The following is a 23,683-nucleotide window of genomic DNA, read 5'->3' as shown; positions in this document are numbered from 1 at the left end:
AACATGTGTTTAGTGTCTTCATGATAAAGCGTGGTCTGTATCTTGTGTTTTGTCCTTTCCTTTTGTTTAGTTAGTTATTAACCATTGATTCTATTTATTTTAATTATTATTATTTCTTCTCACTTTCATTTTGTGCCGTTAAGGTCCATTAGGTTATATCCCAATGGTCGTATTTTATTATTTTATTTATTTCTTTATATGTGTATTTTGTTACTCGAAGCCCCTTAACATTTTGCTGGTTTCCCGGAATTAATTTCATATTAATTTATACTTAAAATTATTTCGATTTTTTAATTTTGAAAACTTTTACTTGTTCTTTTTATTTTCTGCCTTTTTAAAGGGAACATGGCTGGGCTGCTGGATGTTCTCGTTTGTGGTTTTAACTTAACGCTCCCCTGGAAAAGTCATAAAATCACATCGATTAGGTGGATAGGGGGCTGCGCCTCTTTCTGTACCCCCTTGACCACCCTCGCTACGCCACTGTCTACACCCAGTTCTCTATATATCTTTTAGTTTTGGTAAGGTCTATATGCTACCACATACAAATACCAATTATATTATGCAGTTTTTTTTAAATATTTTATTGATGACTTTTTACAATGCTTTAAAAATAATAACACTAATTTATAATCAACTAATAAAATCTTACAAACATAACTATGATAAATTGCATACTTATTACGATCTTAAATTAATCAACAATTCAGCACATATATTTTCTGTCATTCTCAAAGATTTAAACTAAAACCGTACTGAGTAAAAGTGGCAAGGTGAAAAAGAAACTTACACTTGTATGAATATAAATGCACTAACATAAATGAATACGTTTACAGTAATATTCAAATGTAAAATGGCTATTAATAATGTATTTCACAAAATAACATATACACAATCATATAAATATGTTATTAAATATTCTTACATTCTTTTAAAAATAAATTTGGTAGTCAGATTTCTGTTCACAATATCCAGATAATCTAGCATTAGATTTAAACATGCAATTTATAATGAATTATAATCTCTGAAATTTTACACCTTAAATATCTGGTAAGAAAGACTGATAACTTACATGCAGTAGAAAAGTACCCAATTTTGCACATAAATTGTAAATCAGTCCTCTGAAAGACTGAAATAAACATTAACATTTTGCTTTGACAAACTACACGTTGTATAAATTTTTATTACATTCACAGCGTTTCTTCTTCATGAAATAATTTGTGATTATATTCATAGCCTTTCTTCTTTATTAATAAAGATAGCAAAATAAATTGTATTTGTGCAAATAGCTGCCTTATCTAGACAACAAGGTAGTATCCAAAACCTTAAAACACATAGAGAATCACATTGAAACTGAAGAAAAGTTCTACTACTGATTGAAATGTTCTACGATTTGGCTCAAGAACATAAATTCCAGATGAATAAAAATGAGTACATATTTATAACATTTAAATATATACAATTTTTTAAAAAATAGATGCAGTATTATAATCAATCACTGCAAACACTGGTATCTAACATAAGCATGGAAGTTTTGTAATTTCTTTTCCTCTACTTTTGTATTTGATTGTATCAAAATGATAATGAGTTTTTCCTAATTGAAACTGTTTATCGGACAAAATAGAGCTTTTAATTAACACCTATTTAGCTGCATCAGGTCAGTCATTCTTAAAAATACTTTTAGAAAGGCAGCCATGCCACTCAATGCATTAAAAATGTCCCCAGAATAATTCCCTTCCTTTAGGAGAAAATGGTATTTATCAAATTTGAATACTTTTATGATGCTATATTTTACATGGAAGTTCGCGTTTTTCCTTTTAACAGTAGAAACAACAGTCATCTTCTCTGACATACATATGGTACTTTAAGAAAAAGAAATGGCACACTCATGTGTCAAAGATAAATTGAAACTAGCAAATTAAATGGGGCCATTCCACATGTTTTCTTAATCTGTTCATTCAAGTTTACTTACTCCTGTGATAAGGAGAATGGTTTAAAAGGAATGAGAATGATTTTAAAATATGTCTACTCCATTGTGATAAATCATCTTAAGGAACTAATAAAAACTGGCTTTCAGGACTGCTTCCAATAGCTTTATAAAAAACAATAAAATAGCGTTTTTTGGAGAGAACGCCTCTTTGGAGAAATATCGTTTAACAAATAAAATTACCAGAATGCTTCAGAGCTATTTTATGTATGTTATATAATTATAACAAAAGAGTTAAAATGCACTGAAATTATTAAATTTTAGAATTTTTAAAATGATAAGAAAACTACCTTATTGTATAATGAATTTCGTAAAAGTGAAATGAAATAATCTAAGGCATGCAGGCTTATTCAGATGTACACATAAAATATATAATCCTCCCTCCCCCCCAAAAAAAAGCATAAATTTTTTCCTCATATTTCAAGATATTTTAAATACCTAAATTATAAAACATTAAGAATGATAACAAATAAGAATGAAAGAATGCAGGTTCTTCTGCAGTGAATTTATCCTAAACATACTATATTCTGAGCAAACATTTCCCTTCAGATATTTATATAGTAAATACACACATAAGTAGTTATTTACATCTACTACTTTTTAAGAACAAAAAAGTTTGCATAGACCTGGTACTTTCTATAAAGCAAAATGGAAACTGGTACTTTCTATAAAGCATCTTACATAAAGAATTCTGTTGTATTGAGAAATCTTATTAAGTTCTATTATTCATTAAAGTTCATTTTGACTATGGAAATATGAAAAGCGTCATAGATCAGAATTAAGAATGAGGCCAATTATAGTGTAGAAGACTCTTTTTTTTTCCCCTTTGGCAGGTACAGTTTTCAGTCTTACTCATATTTCATAGAATTGTGTATAATTTTGAATACATGCAAAGAAAGATTAGAAAAACACACAGAATGGTTCACAGCAAACATCCATGCTAAAATATGCTAAAATTAACATATATATCCACATTAAAACTAACATACATATAAATCCACTTTTAATTCAAAAACCTTAGTTAGAAATAAAATTATACATGACATAATTTTCTTTCCGGTCAAAACATACTGATTGTCATATCAGACATATTACTGATCGGAAGATTCTCTGAAATTGCATTCAAACCTCCTACCCCTCCAAATTAAAAAAAGGTTTTGGCTGAATAAAATATATGCCTCTCTGCATTAACTATCTACTGTCATAAAATTGAAGCTGCTTTAACATAAATATTAAGGATTAAAATTTTATCATGTTTAATGAAAATAAATGTTATAATTTTGGTGTATTTTGCGAAACTAGAAAAACAAATTTTCAATATCTGTATTCACAAATATAAGGTTAAAAACTGCATTTTAACATAAAACCACAGTCTAAAAATGCTTTTTTTGCAGCTCACATTTCTTCTCAGATGCCTAATTAAAAATTAAATAGATTACAGTATAAGCATTTGGTGCATTATAATTCTCAGTTCTGAAAGCATAAGAAATGGAACATACATTTGATTTCTTGGTGAGAATACAATTTTACAATGATCTCACAAAAATATATTTGCTTTAAAAGTATACAAAAGTATTACACAAAAGTTTATGATACAAAAAATTATTTTAAAAAACATATGAACTTTTCTCTTTTTTTGCTTTACTTTGCTGGAAATTTAACGGCAGTTTTGAAAGTTTAAAGCAATGTCCATAATAATATAAAATTCAAAACAAAACCAAAATGAAAATAGTAATTACAATAATGCTTGATTTTGATAATAAACTGGAACCATGATTGAAATCCCCATCAACAGGAACGTATTCAGTTTTTTCAAGCAACCAATGAAGTCCTCGTTCCCTGCTTTGTCTTCTAAGTTCTATTCCAACAGTATTTCTCGTTTTCATATTATACCAATTTAACCATTCTTTCTATTGGATGGGGAAAAAAATCCGCTGATTTAGAAATTACGTATATCCAGTCATGTACATTTTAATTTTTAGAGTATATCAATACATCCATAACTCATTTTATGTAGTAAACTTCTGATAACCAAATACCTCATAAAAATAAATAAAATCCAGAAAACTGCACGATAAATAGACAATAATTTTAACTATTTGTACCAAAATGAAACTGGTTCATGGCAAGCGGAGAGGAGAATCCTAAGTTTAAAATTCCATCAGTTTTCAGTATTACTTTATGTATACAAAATACACAGTCCAGTCACATAAATGTGACCACCAACTACTTTCGATGTCAACGTGAAATAATCAATCACAAAAGGCAGGTGGCAGCACACTGTCTATATAAAGGGTGTCGGAGAGAGTCAGAAAACATGAAGGTTACATAACTTACCTCATTACTTTCTTACCTATTTTTTCTTCTATACTACTGAATATATAGCATTAAATGCACATTATGCCATAACTCCCCACAATGCGAAATGGGTTACTTTCGGTTGGAATTCGGGCATCTGCAATGATCTGAATGATTCGGGCATCTGAATTCGGGCATCCAAAAAGTTTTTTTTTTTTATATATATAATTTATGTTCAGTGTTCTGTGAATTTGTGATGCTGAGTATATGTATAAAAAAGCCTTCGTTTTTATTTCTTTAAATTGTAAAACTTATTTTGATCTAATGTGCATAACATCTGGCCCTTTTACCCCTTGCTTGCCACAACTTTGTACTTGCTTTTCAGCGACTACTCATCATCTTCGTTCAATCAGCGCAGCGGCAGCAGATGTGGAGCGGAATTCATCGACTGACGACTTCTTCACAACTTATTCATCCTTCTATACCATATGGCCAGCTTATTTCATCGTCCACTCTACGATTATGCCTAATTGCCATGTTTCTTGCGTATAATTGCTGTGCTTATTACTTATCCTTCAGAAACTTTAATTCTACGACTCTTCCAGTTCTGAATTCCATTCATGCTTATGGTACATTTCAAGATCGAAAATCGTCAACAGTGGTTACTCTGGGATGGCGCAACCGCACGGGTGCCCGCTTATACGAACTGTGTTCGTCTGAGTCGTAGGATCTGTTATCCGAACAGAGATGCCAGTTTCTAGAACAAATGGACAAATCATGGGCCATGGGTGGAAAGGGACAAGTCGTGAGATTCATGTACCGAAAGCCATTCCCTAGCAGACATCTGCCAAGCCATCTGTTTGACCAAAACTCCCTGCCTTATGTCACTAAAAGAGATGAGTCGATTCGACAAATGAACTGTAGACTTGGCTGTATAATATCTACTGTAATATCTCGTTCCCTTTTACAGCCACATGACTAGGAACCCAGCAGTAAAGGATGTCATGCCCACGGCTTCTTAATTTAAGATTCAAACTAAGATTCAGATGTCAACAATGACGGGATTCTGTGCATTATAACATGATTCTAAAGATTTCAAAGCACTAAAGAAGTCTCTATACATTACAAACTTTCTCTGACGAAGCTTAGAAGTAAATGAAAGCGAATAATTATAGCATTTAATTCTGAGGTAAGGACTGAGCAGTTGGGTGCAGCGAAAAACGTTTTCTTGAAATTGATATTGCCCGAGTCATTCTATGGTTCCAAATGAGCTAGAACAAATTATGTTCAAATTTCAGCTCAAAATATTGACATCTTGAGGTTCCACACCTATTAGATCTTACTAACTGAGATTGATCTTGAGATCCTATTGATGAACCTGGCGACTTATCGCACAGGCGTAAAATAATAGCACAGAAGAAGGTTGATGAGATAAGGTCGCATACAAGTTCTTTGTCTAGCATGAAGGATTTCAGAATGCAATAGTGCCTATTTCAGTACATAGGTGAAATCCTGTTACAATGAGGTGCCTTTGTTAATGATTCCGGTTGCAGCCTCAACGGTCACTCCAAGGGACAAAGAGATAAAACAAGTCTTTTCATCAGAGTCAGAATGTGGACACTTTTGTTATGTACGAGTGAAGGAATCTTCTGCCCCCCACCTTTCCGTAGGTCACATAAATAGTTGTAATCAATACTACATAGAAGTATTTAGTCCTTTCTAGTACATCAAGAGATCTACGAATTATTTCTAAAGAAAGTTCTTCATACATGGAAAGTCACTATTATCATGGTGAGAAATGGGTTCCACGATTTTGTGCTGTCTTCATCACACTTTCACTCGAACCTTCCCCAAAATACGATCTAACTAGCCAAAAAATGAGCTCCAGTCAACAGAGATTTAGTTTTGATGAAGATGGCACTAGATATGGCACAGTGAACAACGTGGGCACACATACTGAAGGGGGGAGGTTTCATAGCAAAGGGAACACAAAATGCGTCATTACATTCTTTTAACATACTGGTGTTACATGGGATCAGTAATTATATCAGAAAGTAATATGTGTAGCTACAGCTCTCCTATTTATGGTATGTGGAGATAATGAGAGTCAATGCTAAGTGCACAATCAATAGCTTACCTTTGTCATTATTTGTCTCTGAAAGCGGATACAACCATCTTTAATAAATTTAAAGCAGAGACTTGATAGAGTTAATCTCATGATTACAACCATTTTCTTGACATAACGACCTATCTAAATTGACTTTTACTCATTTTTGTCAGCTATTTCACTCTGATGCACTGCCCAGAATTTAGTCTATTTACACAGTTCATGAGGTGAGCATATTTCTACTCTACGCTTAAAGAGATGGTTTCTTATATAGTTATTCTTAACTGATTGGTTTAACACAAGTATGGAACATTTACTATGCAACTGACATCTCCCAAAAAGTTCGGGTACATTGTAAAATATGATATATAGAAATAAGACTTTTTCATATCATGATGTTCTTTTTAAAAAATCTTCTGTCATTCAATACATTGTAATCTATAACAATTAATTTTCACTTTAGTAAAAGGAAAGATCAAACTTATAATTAAAGAAATAAATGATATACCTGCAATACCATCATCATCATCATCAACAACTATTATGTTTTATCCTCCATGTTAATTATTATTTAGAGCACATAACGAACCACAGTGGTACAGTTATAATTTATTGAAATTTAATTAATGAATGCATAAAATTATTCAATAATTTAAAAACTGTCAAGATAAAATAATTTTCCTAAAAATTTCAGAACACATACTTGTAAGGATTTATTTTTATTGTAAATAACCAATTTTATTTAATTTCACATTAGTTCCTATAAGCCTTCCTTTCTTTAATTGTCAATGCCAGAATATTTAAATTTGGTAGCGAGCGTGAAGGAATGCAAATTCTACCTTGTGGAGAAAAAGTTTAAATACTGACTTTTAGAAGGAAAGTTACAGCGAGTTAGGCTATTTCCATTACCTCTGTTGCGTGAGCTTGTACTCCCGAAGTTATTGCTGGTTTAAACATGGCATAACAGCATTTCCTTTGCTGCCACTAGTTTCGACGCGGTTTTAAGTAACAGGAATTATCTGAGCCTTGTAGCGAATTTCTACTACTTGTGAACATCTTCGAATTTTTAGTTCTGTGACTTCAATTACCGCCCAAGGGAGGCGTAGTGTGTTAGCGTCGAGTTGACGCATTGTAAATTTTAAAGAGTTTAATAAAGGGTACTTTTAACCCTTCTCCTGTGCAGTAACTACACATAAAATTGTCACTGAGAAGATAAGTAAGTAGACCCTACGTACTAATAGAATTTTCCTAAAATAAAGTATGTAATACAGGGTGTGAATCAGAAAATTCAAGACTGGTTCATTTCTGAGTAGGGGAGCGCTCGTGGACCGGTTCTGCAGGGTGGGGGAAGTAGTGGGGGGGTCTCAGGGAACGAACTAACGCTGCAGCAGTTGCCTCCGGAATCCTGGAGAGTGTGCATCGCTTGCAGCGTGAATGCGTGCCATTGACCTCGGTCGAAAAGTGGGAGAGGCGAGAATAGAGCAGCACTTGGAGCAACGTTATGCGATTAAGTTTTGCGTGCGACTGAACAAAACCGCCACGGAGACTATCGGTATGATTCAAGAGGCCTTTAAGGAAGAAGCCATGTCCCGTGCAATGGTTTTCATGAGGCCCAAACGTTTCAAAGATGGCCGCGGGAATGTTGAAGACGACGACCGCTCTGGGAGGCCATCATCAAGCCGAACAGATCAAAATGTGGAGAGAGTGCGGGAACTTTTAAACAATGACCGTCTTAGTACTAGATTAATTGCCGATAAACTGGGACTTAGTCAGAGTACGGTGTGGAGGATTGTGACGGAGAATTTGATGATGCGAAAAGTGTGTGCCAAACTGGTGCCAAAACTTTTGTCGGTGGATCATAAGAAACGGCGCATGACTGTTTGTCAGAAAATGCTCCAACGGTTGAAATGTTGATCCGAACCTTCCGGAGAAAGTGGTTACTGGTGATGAGACCTGGGTCTACGAGTACGATCCTGAGTCGAAGCGTCAAAGCTCAGAATGGCACACTGCTTCCTCGCCGAAGCCCAAGAAAGCTCGCATGAGCAAGTCGCGTGTGAAGTGCATGCTGATTGTTTTTTATGGTAAAGGAATGATTCACAAGGAGTTTATTGCTCGTGGACAGACTGCCATAGGTGACGTTTACGCTGGAGCGCTCTGCCGCTTGAGGGATGTATTCCGCCGCGTCCGCCCGGCGATCAAGGGCGATTAGATCCTCCACCACGACAACGCCCCGCCGAAGTTTTTATCAAGTTCAACGTGACAACACTGCCGCAGCCACCCTACAGCCCCGACTTGGCTCCAAGTGACGTTTTCCTCTTCCCCCGAATCAAGACAGGCCTAAAAGGGAAGCGATTCGACTCCATCGACGCCATCTAGCAGGCTTTGATGAGAGCCCTTGACAGCATGACGCCCGAGGCCTTCCAGAAGGGATAGGAACAGTGGAAGACGCGCTGGCAGCGCTGTGTTCATTCTGAAGGATCATATTTTGAAGAATTTTAGTCCGCTGTACTTAAATGTCCAATAAATTTCTAGTTCTGAGGTAAGTCTTGAAACTTTTGAATCACACCCTGTATATCAACAGTATGAAGTACTATTAACAAGTAATAACAGTTACAGTTACAGCCGGAAAAAAAGTATGATTAATGAAACTAATTTTCTAAAAATACCATCACACAAAAGACGAAAAATTACCTGTTTTTTATTAAGAAGTTGTAAATTAATCAGCTTTGGTTCAAACGGTACGAAAGATACAGGTTCAAATGTAAAGAATTTCTGGTCGTTAAAGTGATACTGAAAAAAAAAAAAAAAAGTTATATTACTAAAGAAAATATAGCGCATATTTCATGAAAAGATAAAAATGTGAAATATTAAGCAAATCAAAGGTATGCAATCTAATAACATACAGATATAATTACTAAATAATATTATATTATCAGCGAACAAAAGAAATACATTATTTAATTAATATTATAATATATCCACATAACATAGCAGTTTTGTAAGAAATTTTTACATAGCCAATATAAGTAACATCTAATAAATTTCTTATTAGGATTTGGATAATATGATTTTGGTAAAGCATTCTAAGGATATATGCCTATGAGAAGTTATGCCTTTGTGAAAGATATTCTAAGGGAATCTGAAGTTAATTTATGTTACATACAAGGAAAATCATGAAAACCTCATATAACCAGCTTGTTCTACTGCCAGAAGTAGAAAGCTGGGCAAGCTACCAGCGCTTTGCTCTTCAGCCAAAAAATCAGCTCAAACAATACAGCATATTTTATGTAGCATATTATTAATAAAATTTAAATCTGTATGCATATGATTTTGTTCCATCATGAGATGAAAGTATGACGATCAGTAATATTTTGGGCCTATCTGACCCAAAATGTTGATTTTGAGTATTTAAAGTTTTATATTATGAAAATATGAGAAGGCTAGTATAAAAAATTATGCATTTAAAATTATTTGTCAGATAAAAATGTTGCGAAGAAGACCGATGAATTTAACGATAATCCTTTTTCATAACAAAATGGTTGCCCTTTTCTCTCTTTTCAAAAGCATCATATATATATAACCTTGTTAATATCATCCAAAAAAACTGCCTTGCTATGTACTTTAATCCAATCCTCACAAGGAAAAAGAGAAATATTCTTAGGGAGAAGAGGAGGTAAAGAAGACCTTCTTCAGGTTACGATGTGCACTCATTAGTGACTACATATGAAAAAAAAAAAAAAAAAAAAAAAAAAAAAAAAAAAAAAAAGACATTTATTACTCAGGTGGACAAACTCACCAATTTCATTCATGAAGTATAGCCGCAAGTAAGCAATACATTTTCTGCCATTCTTCAAAATCATTCCCTTATGTTCTAGAGTGTTTCTTTCTATCTTTTATATAAGACTTTTATTTTTACAGAAAACACTTCAAACAGTTTGAAGCATTTAACTTTCTAGTGGACACATTCATAACATCCCTACACAATGTAATATTGAAATGGATTTAGTCTCATGTTAACTGTTTCTAGAAATTTACATGGATAAATTTTTAAAAATTAAGAAAGAAAATATTAATGTACAGTTTTATTTATTATTCCTTACAATCAGGGATGTCGGCAGACATTTTGTTACCGACTGCAATCTCTGTTACTAATAAATTCTGCCGCTCAGTATCTCGATAAATTCCAAACATTTTGTCACTCTTAATTTTTCCCATTTGGTGCGGCTGCGATGGTTTCAATGTCTTTGGTGCAGGCCCTGTTCACTATGCACAGCCATACCTCCGTTAATGAGCAATTTCTCAGTTCCCAAATGTTCAGTAGGTGATTCGAAGATAGTAGGAGTAGCAAACGTGTTCAGTAGGAGAACAAACACTCCCTGATAATGGAAAGAAACACTTTGGTCACCTAAGCACCCAATAATTGCAATTTAATTACAGTAAATTGTTACAGCAAAAAATCATCTTAGAATTTAATTATCTATCAGTGGAAAATGATATTACCCTCAAATGGATCTGCTGACTTTTTGCAATATAGAATGTCTGCCAACAACAAAAAATCTGGAACGTGCTGCAAACGTCATGAAATCAAAATTTTTTATTGAAATCTGCTTAACTTGTCATCCTATTTCCCCATCTAAGTATGATAAATTTAAGAATTTAACCATGTATATATTTTCTCTTTTTCTTTGTACATTGCTTAGTTAGATACTTGAAATATTTCAAAGCTTATAGGTTAATCAACAACTAATTTTCACCTTTTTCCTGGTATGATTGAAAAATAACGTTATAATAAAAACTACGTAGAAAGCAATTACAAAAAGATAGTTGTTGCATGTAAATAGTATGGCATGAAGATAAAATCATTAAATTTATGGAGTTTGGAGATTTACAGGGGTGCGAAAGTAGTGGAAACAGTTGTCATCCCTGGCAGCTAAAACAGCCCTTACCCTGTAAGGCATGGAGTCAAATTGGACTTGGGTGACAGAAACGGGCAACTCATTCCATGCTGCTTCAAGTCTATGCCACACTTGACCGTATTAGCTGGAAAGGGGTGGCGGACCAGTCTCTCAGCAATCCATGACGAAATGTTTTCAATGGGTGACAGATCTGGAGACCAGACAGGCCAGGGCAGCAATCGAATACCCTGTGTATCGAAGAAGGTCTGAACACGACGCGCAACATGTGGCTTGCAGTATCTTGTTGGAACATGGCGTGTAGGGGCTTCGAAGATAGGGCAGACCCATTAAATGTAAGATGTCAGAAATGTACCGATCTGCGTTCAAATTGCCATCGATCTGAACTAGAGATGTGTACCTATGAGATGCCCAAACCATCACACCAGGTGCAGGGCTCCTATGCCCATATCGAATGCAAGCAGGCGACGGGCGGTCTCCTCGGACACTCCAGGCACGTAGTACGGCCATCAGAATACTGCATATAGAACCGCGACTCATCTGAAAAGGCGATATTGTGCCACTCCTGTGCCAGCTTTGTCATTTGGCGTAAGAGAGATGCCGCTGTCTCTTTCTATGCTGCATTGTCACGGGAAGACGAAGTAATGGTTGCCGTGTTGATAGTCCACGCTGCTGTAAACGTCGACGCACCGTACGAGCTGATAGTGGGGCGTGCTCCAAACACGCCCATTTCTCGACTAATGATCTGCGATGTGGTCGTACGGGTTTTGCACGGCTGACGTCACAATATGTCTGTCCTCTCAGACGTTAGTCATGGGAGGGCGTTGAGATCCTGCATGCCGTTCAGTATGACTCTCAGCAACTCACTGATTCCATATACGCATGACAGTGGTTGGATCAGTGCAACGGGCAATATCAAGGAACAATTATCCACACTCTCAATTGGCAACGATCCTGCCTCTATCGAATTTCGACACTTGCTCGTAAGCATTTCCTCTTCTTATTCGAGGCATAACACGATATTTTGAGCAAACTCCAACCTTACAAAGCGCTTTCCGAATAAGTAATCTACTATACAACTTTTCTTTTATGCAGTGCTTCAGATATCACTTCTCCCTCCTGCGTCGTCTAAATGCATTGAAATACTAATCATTTGCATAGCTCAACTTCTTCCTTTCATGTAATTTTGACGTTCGACGGATAATTCCTTCCTTGTATTGCAATTTTAATGGCCAGCAGTGTACAAGTACCGACTTTCCAACAGAAATTCACTCTTTAAATTTATCCCAATTATATATTTGCTCTAACTATGTGATGATCTTCCTAACTGGAATCTACAGCATACATATATCTTATACATTAAGCAACATTAATATTTTAAGATATCATTTAAAATTGTATGATTAAATACTGCTTGAACAATTCTTCAACTACCTATGGCTCCAGTTCAAGAAATTAATTAGATAAGACAAGCTGTGACAATTTCTGTAATGATACCTTCTCGTAAAAAATACATGCGTATAAATCAGACCTTTGCGTAGAAAATTCCAATTATTATATTGTGCTTCCTCTTTCAAAACATTGGGTCTCTAATAAATAAAAATCTATCCTGGGGAGACAGAGTGAAAGCAAAAATATGTATCTTAAACCTCTAAGTTGTATTAAAGCATTTAGAAATCACACTGTTAGATTTTTCACATGCTTCTTATAGCACAACCAGAGGCCTCGGATACATAGCTAATGTAATAGGAGCTTGACTTTGTCTGTTACATGAACCCTCTGAAAGAAGTTATGTTATTCAAGTAAATATTAGTTCATGGCAGTCATTGCTTTCAAATTCTCTAAGGAATTTGATCATGCTTTGTGATATTTGAAATCTCTTTCACTAAAACACTGTCAGTAATCTTATATCATAGTCCAAGGATCCCAAACCTTTTTATATCTTCAACCACATTCTAGAATATCAGTGCGGCAGTGGGCACACTAATTTTTTGAAGAAAAATTTATAGGGCTGGTATAGTTAATAATATACATAATTATAAAAAGAAATCAAAAATATAATTTTAAGATGAAAAATTATTTATTGTATTATTATATAAAACAAATAACTACCAGATAATATAGACAAAAGTACAAACCCTTTGATATTCTTACAAGTCATTGGAGGAAAAAATATTTATAAAAATTGTAATTCTTACAGTTAATGTGATCTTTGGCATTGCATTCCATTGGCCACTGTTTCATAATTAGAAGTATGATAACATTCCTGCTCATAAACAATCATCAAGATGTTCAACTGTAAGCTGAAGATCTATAACTTGATTTTATGCTTTCATTGCTCAGAAAAATTATTCACACAAGTATGTGGAACTAAAATGGTTTTGTCTTGTATGATGCTCTTTTTAAGAATGAAAATCCATTTCTGTCAGCCTGAAGTTCTCATCTGATATACTGGATTTTAAGACAATGTCATTTTGAAGATTCAAAATGTCTTCTTTCATTCTTGTTTGAATAAACTCTGCAATGTATGCAGATATTTTGATTACATTTATTTGGTAAGTAAAAGGACTGATGAAAATGGTTATCATTCGTTCAGTAATATTAAACTGTTGAAATCGTTTTCCAAACTGGTCCTGCAGTAACTGAAGTTTGGTAACAAATGACGACAAGTCAATTTGAGCTTCGCCTATCATTTTTCTCATACTTGGGAAGTGCACAACTGACTGATACTCATAAAACCAGTTTATCTTTAAACGACTTAACAGACCATATCTTCTTTTCCCTACAGCTCCAAATTTAAATAATTGAATTTCTCAGTTATGTCTTCGAGAAATCTATATGTACCAGCCAATGGAAGTCAGCAAAATTTTATTTTTGTTTGGAAATGAAATGAAAATTTTTATTTTTTCAATTAAATTTCCAAATCTGGCAAAAAACTCTGCCTTTACTGAACCATCATACTTCAGTATACAGAAAGACATCAGGATCTTCAGGATTTTCTAGTAGAGCCTTGAAAAGGCAATGTTGCAAAGGAGCTGTTCAAATAAAGTTTACAACTTTTGTCAATATTTTCATGATGTGTCTGAAGAGCAACATTCTACCACAAAAAGCTTCCTGGTGGTTGATTCAGTGATATGACATAAAGTTTGGCAACTATTTGTCTTTCTTGCAGAGAGCAAAAATCAATATTACCAACCACTGCTGGTGATCCAACAGCTTAAGTAAAGGCATAGCTATTGACTGTTATTATTATTATACTGTATATATTGTTATTATATTGTATATGATGTTAACAGTTGTAGAGGTCCTCCCTTGTCTTTTCATGGGTAATATTCTCAAATGGTCTTCTTTTACAGTATAGTTACTAAATACCATTCCCACCATAACTACTAACTGTGCAGTATTTGATATACCCGCAGATTCGTCAAATCGTAATGAGAGCCAGTCACATATTTTCAAGTCATGGTATAACTGAGTTTTCATGCTTTTTGAAATGGCATATATTTTATTGTATCAGTGTTATCTGACAACTACAACTTGTGCAGCTTGCACAATTTTATCCTAATTAGTAAATCCCTAAAAAATGCTATCGGCAGCAACTGAAAGTACTTCTTTTAACAATTCACCATCCTAAAAAAGCTTTTGCTTCTTTGCGAGCATGCGCGAAATTTTGAAAGAAGCTGTAGTGGCATTTTGACATCTTACCATTGTATTAATGAAAACTGGCTGCTTTCTACAGATTTAAGTGAATATATCGTATGAAAAAATGATTTGAATTGTCTGAAAGTGACGTTCAACATTTCCTCCTTTGCCTTATACTTGAGTCACTCATTTGGTATTAAAATAACTAAGTACACTCTTTTGGGGAAAAAAAAAATCGAAGCATCAAGAAGGACTTTTGCGATCGTGAGAAATTTGGTATGCAAATAATCAAAGTTTCAAGGTAAATAAACAGGAATTGCGATCAAAGCGAGCATTTCTAGTGCGCAATTCCCAAAATGTAAAACCGGTAACAAAAGCGGACAATTTATCTTTTTTTGTAATTCCGTAAAGATGCAACTAAAGATCCCATTACGACGATATCGAAGACCTTACAGACAACTAAACGTCTTAGAACGTGGTCGCATTGCGTGAAGCTGAGTGGTCATACCGAGCAATAGACCGCCACCTGGCAGCATACAGACACTGCCGTGCAAAGATGTTGGCAGAAATAGTTGCTATAAGAAAATTGCCAACGAAATGAAGACTCTGGAAGCCCAAGGATAACAAATGCGAGGCAAGATAGGATGATTGTTCGCCAGGCAAGAACCGCCCCAACGGTATCATTGTCGACTATTTTAACGCATCTCACGGCGCTTGTCTGAGGCGGGGTTATGCTCACAGAGGCCTTTAAGACGTAAGCTAATAGACCCACGGCTACGAAATTTGGTACATAGGTGCATCTAGACAAGAGCCAGTGCACTTCGAAGCGATTTTTTCGAAATTCGAATTCGAATTTTTTAAATTTTATGTTTTGTGACGAAATCGCGTCATTTTGAGACATAATGGGCTATAGGAAAGCGAGATTTTACTCTACTCACTCCATTTTCACATCGTCACGAAACGTAAGCACTTAGCTATTTTACGAACTTAAAATAAATTTCGTGTTTCAATAAATCGATTAAATACGAATTTATTTAACAAAGGGAGCTTAACACCTTTTCAACGGGATTTTTCTGAAAAAGTTTATTTTTAAAAATGTACAGTTTATTTTTCTTTGATTTTTGGACACGTTAAACTTTCATCCTTGCGACTGCTTTTACAAAAAGAATTTTGGAAAAATGACAATATTTTGTATTTAAAAAAATTTTTTTTAAATGAAGCTTTCGAGTACACTTCTCACATCTCACATCCTTAAAAATGTGATTTTGGCAACAATTTTCCTGTCTTATTGTTGTTGATAGATTTTTGATGAAATAACATCATTTTGAATAGTTTCATTCTTTTAGTCATATGGGTTTGGCAACAATTTTTCATCGTATTTCTTATGTCACTGTTTTTAAGAGATTGGCATATTTGATTGTCATTTTTATACATATATATATTACATTTTTATTGATTTTTTTTTTACAAAGTTGTTCTGCAGAGTAAATTTCTGCTCTGAATTTTATGTTTTTTGAGTTGCTTTCATGTTATTTTTTTGCTTATTTCACTGTTTGTAAGACATTGAAAAGTTTTTCATGATTTTTTTTTCTTCAACGGAAAGTTGGTTAATTTTTTATGAGGATAATTAATATTTGTATTGAAAGGATTATGTTAATTTTATTAACAGTTAAATTTTAAGTTCCTTTCCTGTCAAATTCTTAACTTCAACCTTCTACTTCCGGCCAGAACGTAGTTTTGGAATTTGCTGAATATTTAATGAGGAGGAGCGGTATTTAAACCACGAAGTTACTTACTGAGTCAGAGTTGCTGATTTACGCGCGTCTGCCTTTTTAACCACGCTTTCTCTCAAAGCTGTTATTACGCACGGCCGTACTCAGGCCCTTGCTAAGCTTCGTAGTAAAATAAGTTAAGGGGCCAACTCAAATTGAACCTTGATAGCTTCGGCTATACTTCTTTAGTTAATCTTAGTTTTAGTTTAATTCTTAGTCTTTTTAGTTCAAGTCCAAGTGCGGGCTTTGCTTGTACACTCCCAGGTGGAGTTTTGTTAAATCTTATTGGAAAAATAAAGGGTTAGTTACACTTCTATCTTGTTGTTTCTCATCACCGAACGCAAGCGATTATTCGCTTATGAGTTCTTAGATTCCTCACTTCCAACTTTAACTTAGAATTCCAAAGTGAGGTACCCTACATTTGGCGCCCGAAACGTTTTCTTAACGGACCATGTCGTTAGAATCCGGGAAGTTTACGTTGACCCCTCCGACCTTTCAGGTCCCTACAACATCCACGAATTCAGTAGAAGGGTTTGGATTCCTCGTGGAAACGTTGCATGCATCTATGAAACCAACAGGAACTTTTGACGGCAAGGGTTCAGTCCTGACATTTTTGGAGCAATTGGACCTACATTTCACCTTACACCCTGTGAATCAGCTACAAAAGGTGATCATAGCTACTACAGCCTTAAAAGGTCAAGCCCTTATATAGTATAGGAAAGTTCTTGTTGGGGGACCCAGGATCTGAATCATATAACTGGGAAAATTTCAAGTCTGCATTACTAAAAGCATTTCCAGTTGTTAAAGATCGTGCGAAGCTTGAATCAGAATTGTATAGTAAATGCCAAGGCGGTTTCGAGGATTTGACGGAGTTCATTTTAAGAAAAGTTCATATTTTTAATCTTTTATACGGGAAAAAGCCCGATAAAGAAATTATCGAAATAATTCTACCGCGTCTTCTACCGTCAGCGCAAGACTTTTTCGAAGTACGTAATCCGCAAACATTAGAAGTCTATTTCAGCTGGCAGTGAAATTCCAAAGTAGAAGAAACTCGGAGAAAGCGCGTGCAAGTCAGTTTGGCCAGTACTCAAGATTTACTCTCGAAAAGAAACCACAAGTTCAGTACAAAGCGTATCGGCAGATGGAAAAAGTTCAAGAATAAGAGCGCAGAAAAATCTAAGGGCGGTGGATATAAAAATCAGCGAAAAGAGGGGGCAGGTAACCAGAATTTAAACGCAAACCGGTGATCGAGAAAGGGCAACGGTCACCGAGTGGGAAAGAAGACCCCTCAGAAATTTGCTTAAATACAGTGATGGTACAAAATCTAGCTATGCCGGAGGTACAGATTCTGGTAAATAATGTACCAACCACTGCACTCCTGGACACTATCGTAAGTTGAACAGTATAACAAAATATCCCACGTATCCGCTACCAATAATTGACGAAATAATTAGAAAAATTCGCTCGACTAAATTCATGACAACCCTAGACCTCACTTCGGGTTACTTCCAAATCGCTGTTAAGCCGGAGGCTGTCCAGAAGACCGCGTTCATAACAAAATCAGGCGTCTATGCCTTTTTAAGAATGCCCTTTGGTTTAAGCGGAGCGCCAGCTACGTTCCAAAAAGCTATGGACATAGTCTTGAAGCCAGTTTTAGGTAAAAGTACAATTATTTATCTTGACGATATCATAGTTATCATAGTTAAACGATATCTTGACGATATCATAGTTATCCAGCGAAACATTAGAGGAACATTTGGAAGAAGTTTTTGTCTTACTTAACGAGGCCGGTTTCAAAATAAATGCAACAAAATGCAAGTTCGCGGCAAAGGAATTGCGATACCTCGGGTACAAAATCTCTAATAAGGGCATAGAGACTGATGATTCAAAAATTAAGTCAATTAAAAGTTATCCTTCCCCAAATACGGTTAAGAAATTGTCTTCATTTTTGGGCTTATGTTCCTATTATAGAATGTTCATAAAGGACTTTGCGAAAATAGTTGAGCCTCTTCTAGTGCTAAAAAGAAAGAAAATAGATTTTCTTGGACAGCCGAGGCGAACACTGCGTTTGAACAGCTAAAGAATGCCCTAATCAATGCCCCAGTCCTTAAATTCCCAGAAGGCGAGCAAGGTCTAGAAATTTCAGCGGATGCATCCGATTATGCAGTTGGAGCGGTGCTCTCCCAAAATAGGAAACCTATAGCTTTTTTTTTTTCGAAAACCTTGAATGCTACTCAGAGGAATTATTCCGCTACTGAGCGAGAAACGCTCGCTGTGTTATTAGCAGTTCAGAAGTTTCGTGTCTACTTCGGAAGTTCACCGATAACGGTCTACTCAGATCATGCGGCAGTGGGTGGCTTGTGTTCAGGAAAAAATGTATCGCCTCGCTTGATACGGTGGACTTTAAAATTACAAGAGTTCAACTTAATCATAAAACACACTGCAGGAAAAGAAAACTTAGTTGCCGATGCCCTTTCGCGAATAAAAATTGATGAAGAGGGAAACACAATCAAGTGTGCTATGCTCACCTCAAGAGTAATTGAGTCCCGTGAAACAATAGTCGAAGAACTGAAAAAGGACCCGGAATTTAAAGATATTTACGCATACCTGGAAGTGCCTGAAAAATTTGAACATATAGATTTAACGGCTATTCACAATAGAGCACAGCATTATGAAATAATCGACAAATTATTATTTTATACAAAGGTAACGAATGAAAATCAGGAATACCGACCAGTAATCCCAGCGAGTCTACGTTTAAGTATCTTAGAGGAGTTGCACGACCTAACATCTGCCGGACATTTCGGAATACGAAAAACACTAAAGAGGGTACGCGAAGCGCTTTATTTTCCGCAGTTACAGAAAGTTGTTACGGAGTAGGTTAAGTCGTGCCATATGAGCCAATTAATAAACGATGTTAATTAAAGCCCAGCCGGGTATTTAAAAAACATAAAGACCACTTTTCCAAATGAAATAGTTGGCATAGATTTGCTCGGACCCTACCCTAGGACAAAAATAAATAAAAACAAATATCTTTTAACAATCGTTGACCATTTTTCAAAATGGGTAGAAATAGTCCCTCTTAAACGAGCTTCAGCTAAAATAGTCGCAGATTCGTTCTTAAATAACTATATATTAAAATACGGGGACCCACTAAAAGTAATATCAGATAACGGAAAACAGTTTGTTAGTAGTATATTTAAAAATTTGTGCACAGGACTTGGCATACGCCATCTAAAAATGGTACCATATAGACCGCAGTCAAATATAGCGGAACGCGTAAATAAGAATATTGTAAAAATTATCAGGGGATATGTGAAAAATTTTCATGACCGCTGGGACAGCTGTGTCAATGAGTTAGGTTTTGCCTTGAGAACCGCAAAGCACGATACTACGCAAAAGACCCCCGCGGAGTTATTTTTAGGAAGAAAAATCATAACGCCTTTGGATAAGCTGTTCTTTGTACAACAGAGACAAGAAGAATTCAAGTTAAAAGACATTCAAAAAATTATCGACGAAGCAATTAAAAGCTCTGATATAGCAATAAAAAAAATAAATATAAATAAAAAAAAATAAAAAATAAATAAACGAAAAATTTACTACGATAGAAATAGAAGGGAACTTGAATATAAAGTGGGACAGAAAGTTCTTAAGTTGAAATATTCGTTATCATCGGCACCAGAAAACAGAGTTGCGAAGTTTGAGCCCAGGTTTGAAGGGCCGTACATGGTGGAAAGAATAAGAGAAGCCACGTTTTATGTAAAGGCCGAAAATGGCCAACAACTGGTTGCAAATATCGATCAGTTAAAACCTTATTACAGTCGCACTGACTTTAAAATATTGCAGGATTTATTACAGGATCCTGGAAGTAAGGAGAGAAGCCCGCCAGCTCAGGAGCACAACTGGAGTCCCCCAACACAAAAAAGAAAGCTGAGCCAGCAAACTTCGACCAGAGAAACCCATTCCAGTAATGCTACAAGCGCACAGAAAAGGAGGAAGTTAGCACCGACAGATCAACGAGTCAGAACCGAAGATTCTGCAAAAACTCAAGTACCATCGACCACAAGAGGAGGCCTGCTGACATGGGTCCAGGAAAGGAGAGAATCCAACGACGAATGAAAACGAGATGTAAAGCACAGTTTCCAGCATCAACAACTACAAGGGAGGCCCAAGGAGGACCAGCATGGAGACCGAAAAGCCAGAAAAGACCTGTAGACACAACCGTGCCGGACCAACAAGTTAGAAGGGCCAAGAGAAGATTCAAAGACGAAGGACGGATATCCCCACCGGAGCAAAAAAGGAAATTGGCATTCCAGAATCCGCAACCCGCCCGCAAGAGTCCCAGATTCCTAGACAAGGGGGAAAAAAGGAAAAGAGTGGAATTAAACGGAGCGGAACATCAAAGCTCGAGAAGAAGATTGGCGGTCATCAGGTCCCCTACATTTGAACAGTTCTGTAACGTCAGGATGCAGGAATACAGAAAAAGATAAGTGAAAATTTCTTGGCTTATTTTTCTTTGAAGTTCAAATTATATCATCTTGTTATAAGTTGCTAAAGATGTTTAGAAAAGTTAAATCGCAGATAGCGAAAGTTTGATTGTAAATGTTCGTAATCATAGATTTTTATGTTAGTAATTTGGCGAGAAGCTACTAGAGTTAAATATTTTTTGTTAAGAACTCGCAAGTTGCGAGAAGTAAATTGTGAATAAGTTTAGTCGGAAGACTATTAGAATACTAAAATCTGTTAACGTAAAGTTAAGATTTCGTGTAAATATTGGTAAATTGTAATTAAAGCAACTATGCTTGTTGATGTAAAATGAATTCAAAAGTGATGTTTAAATATTTAAAAGTTCATGTTCATGTAGAAATGTTTAATCTTTGTGTCGAAATATCGTAAAGTTTGGGTGAAATAAAACTGTAGTATGAATGAAAGTGCATGAGAGCCAAATGATGAAATAAAAGCGTAAAGTTAGGATTTAAAAAAAAAAAAGCTTTGTAAAATGCATTACTAATGACATTTCCTTCCAGATATGGAAGGATCAAGACCTGACATAGTTATAACAGAATAAAGTGTCCATTCATGAAGATGTATGTCAAGATATATGTCCAGAAAGGATCAATTGCAAATTTTATTTTTCCTAGCTTTAGTCTAGCTTTTAGAATTGTTGTAAAGTTGGCCCTAAAAACGAAACTTTAAAGTCATTTAGTTAATTTAAAATTTGGAAGAGTGTAGTTAACGTAAGTTTTCAGACTTAACAAGTCTTAAATAAGGTCTTAAACAAAGTCTTAAACAAGGTCGTTTTGAGACCTTATTTTTCGAGTATTTAAAGTCTGGTCGGAAGCTATGTAAGGAATATGTTCATTTTATTAACAGTTAAATTTTAAGTTAAAGTTCCTTTCCTGTCAAATTCTTAACTCCAACTTACTACTTCCGGCCAGAACGTAGTTTTGGAATTTGCTGAATATTTAATGAGGAGGAGCGGTATTTAAACCACGAAGTTACTTACTGAGTCAGAGTTGCTGATTTACGCGCGTCTGCCTTTTTAACCACGAAGTTACTTACTGAGTCAGAGTTGCTGATTTACGCGCGTCTGCCTTTTTAACCACGCTTTCTCTCAAAGCTGTTATTACGCACGGCCGTACTCAGGCCCTTGCTAAGCTTCGTAGTAAAATAAGTTAAGGGGCCAACTCAAATTGAACCTTGACAGCTTCGGCTATACTTCTTTTAGTTAATCTTAGTTTTAGTTTAATTCTTAGTCTTTTTAGTTCAAGTCCAAGTGCGGGCTTTGCTTGTACACTCCCAGGCGGAGTTTTGTTAAATCTTATTGAAAAATAAAGGGTTAGTTACCCTTCTATCTTGTTGTTTCTTGTCACCTAACGCAAACGATTATTCGCTTATGAGTTCTTAGATTCCTCACTTCCAACTTTAACTTAGAATTCCAAAGTGAGGTACTCTACAGTATTAAGGGATATAGCTTATTTCATTATAATTTTTTTTCTCTTGAAAAGATAAAATATCATTAATTATACTTTGCTTTTCAGAATTTTTTGTATTCTTTTATGTTATTTATTGCTCATTTCACTGTTTTTAAGATATTGAAAAGTTTTGAGTGATTTTTTTAGGAAACAAAGTTCTTAATCTCCTTTATACCATTTGAGTTCTTAAGATTTTGCAAAGGGAAGTTGGTTAATTTATTTATTAGGATAATTAATATTTGTATTAAGGGATATTCCTTATTTCATTGTAATTTTGTTATACGTAATAACTTTTTTTTTATGAAGTTGTTCTGCAGAGTAAAATTCTACGCAGTTTTTAAATTTAAAGTTTGGTGTTCCCTTCAGTCATTTTTCCGGTACATTTAAAAGCCAGACGAAGGCTGGCAGCGAAGCTGCTAGTTATTTATTAAATGTAAAACATTTTACATAAAATTTTAGTACTCGGTAAAGGCCACACATAAAATTGTCCGTGAGCACATTTCTGCCCCAGACAAGGGGTTGGGGTCCCCTACCAAAGTCTAAAGCCCTTCCTATATAATCTTAACTTTCACAGGTACCACACATAACTGACGAAACTGAGATCACATTACACTACAAGTACCTGTGATGGCTGGTACATCCGAGGTCACATACAATATTACAAGAAGCAATGCACAAAAAGTTCAACAGTCAAATCAGTTTGAATGCTTTACTGTATCTGCAAACTAACTACTGGGTTGAAACATAAGTAATGGCCGTTTTTTTAATTTAAAAACTTTTATTTTAACAAAACAAAAAACAATAAATTATCAATAATATCCGAGTTTTTGGATTTTTTCCATAGACCCAAAATGTCGAACTATAGTCATTTGGCTACAACCCATTCGTTCAGCTAATTCTCGAGTGGTTTGACGCGCGTCTTCGTTGAAGTTGATTCAAACGCTCTTCATCAAACTTATTTGGTCGTCCGGAACGAGTAGCGTCTCTGAGGT

At 35.2% G+C, this 23,683-nt stretch overlaps 1 protein-coding gene across 1 annotated transcript in view; it reads right to left on the bottom strand.

Moving 5' to 3' along the window:
• Nucleotides 1-552: 552 nt before the first annotated feature.
• LOC118202239 (xaa-Pro aminopeptidase ApepP-like) overlaps nt 553-23,683 on the bottom strand; it is a 268,101-nt gene continuing 244,970 nt past the window's right edge. Inside the window, exons 19-20 of the mRNA XM_085818600.1 lie at nt 9,081-9,179; nt 553-3,894 (exon numbers count right to left, since the gene is read on the bottom strand). Coding sequence (XP_085674726.1) covers nt 3,691-3,894; nt 9,081-9,179 — 303 coding nt within the window. The 3' untranslated portion in view covers nt 553-3,690. The remainder of the gene's footprint in view (nt 3,895-9,080; nt 9,180-23,683) is intronic.

This window comes from Stegodyphus dumicola, chromosome 6 (genome assembly GCF_044657685.1).
Source record: "Stegodyphus dumicola isolate Sdum_Otavi_A_Nest chromosome 6, ASM4465768v1".
Lineage (NCBI taxonomy): Eukaryota > Metazoa > Arthropoda > Arachnida > Araneae > Eresidae > Stegodyphus > Stegodyphus dumicola.
The sequence above is the reverse complement of the archived record's forward strand: the minus strand, read 5'-3'. Positions and strand labels throughout refer to the sequence as shown.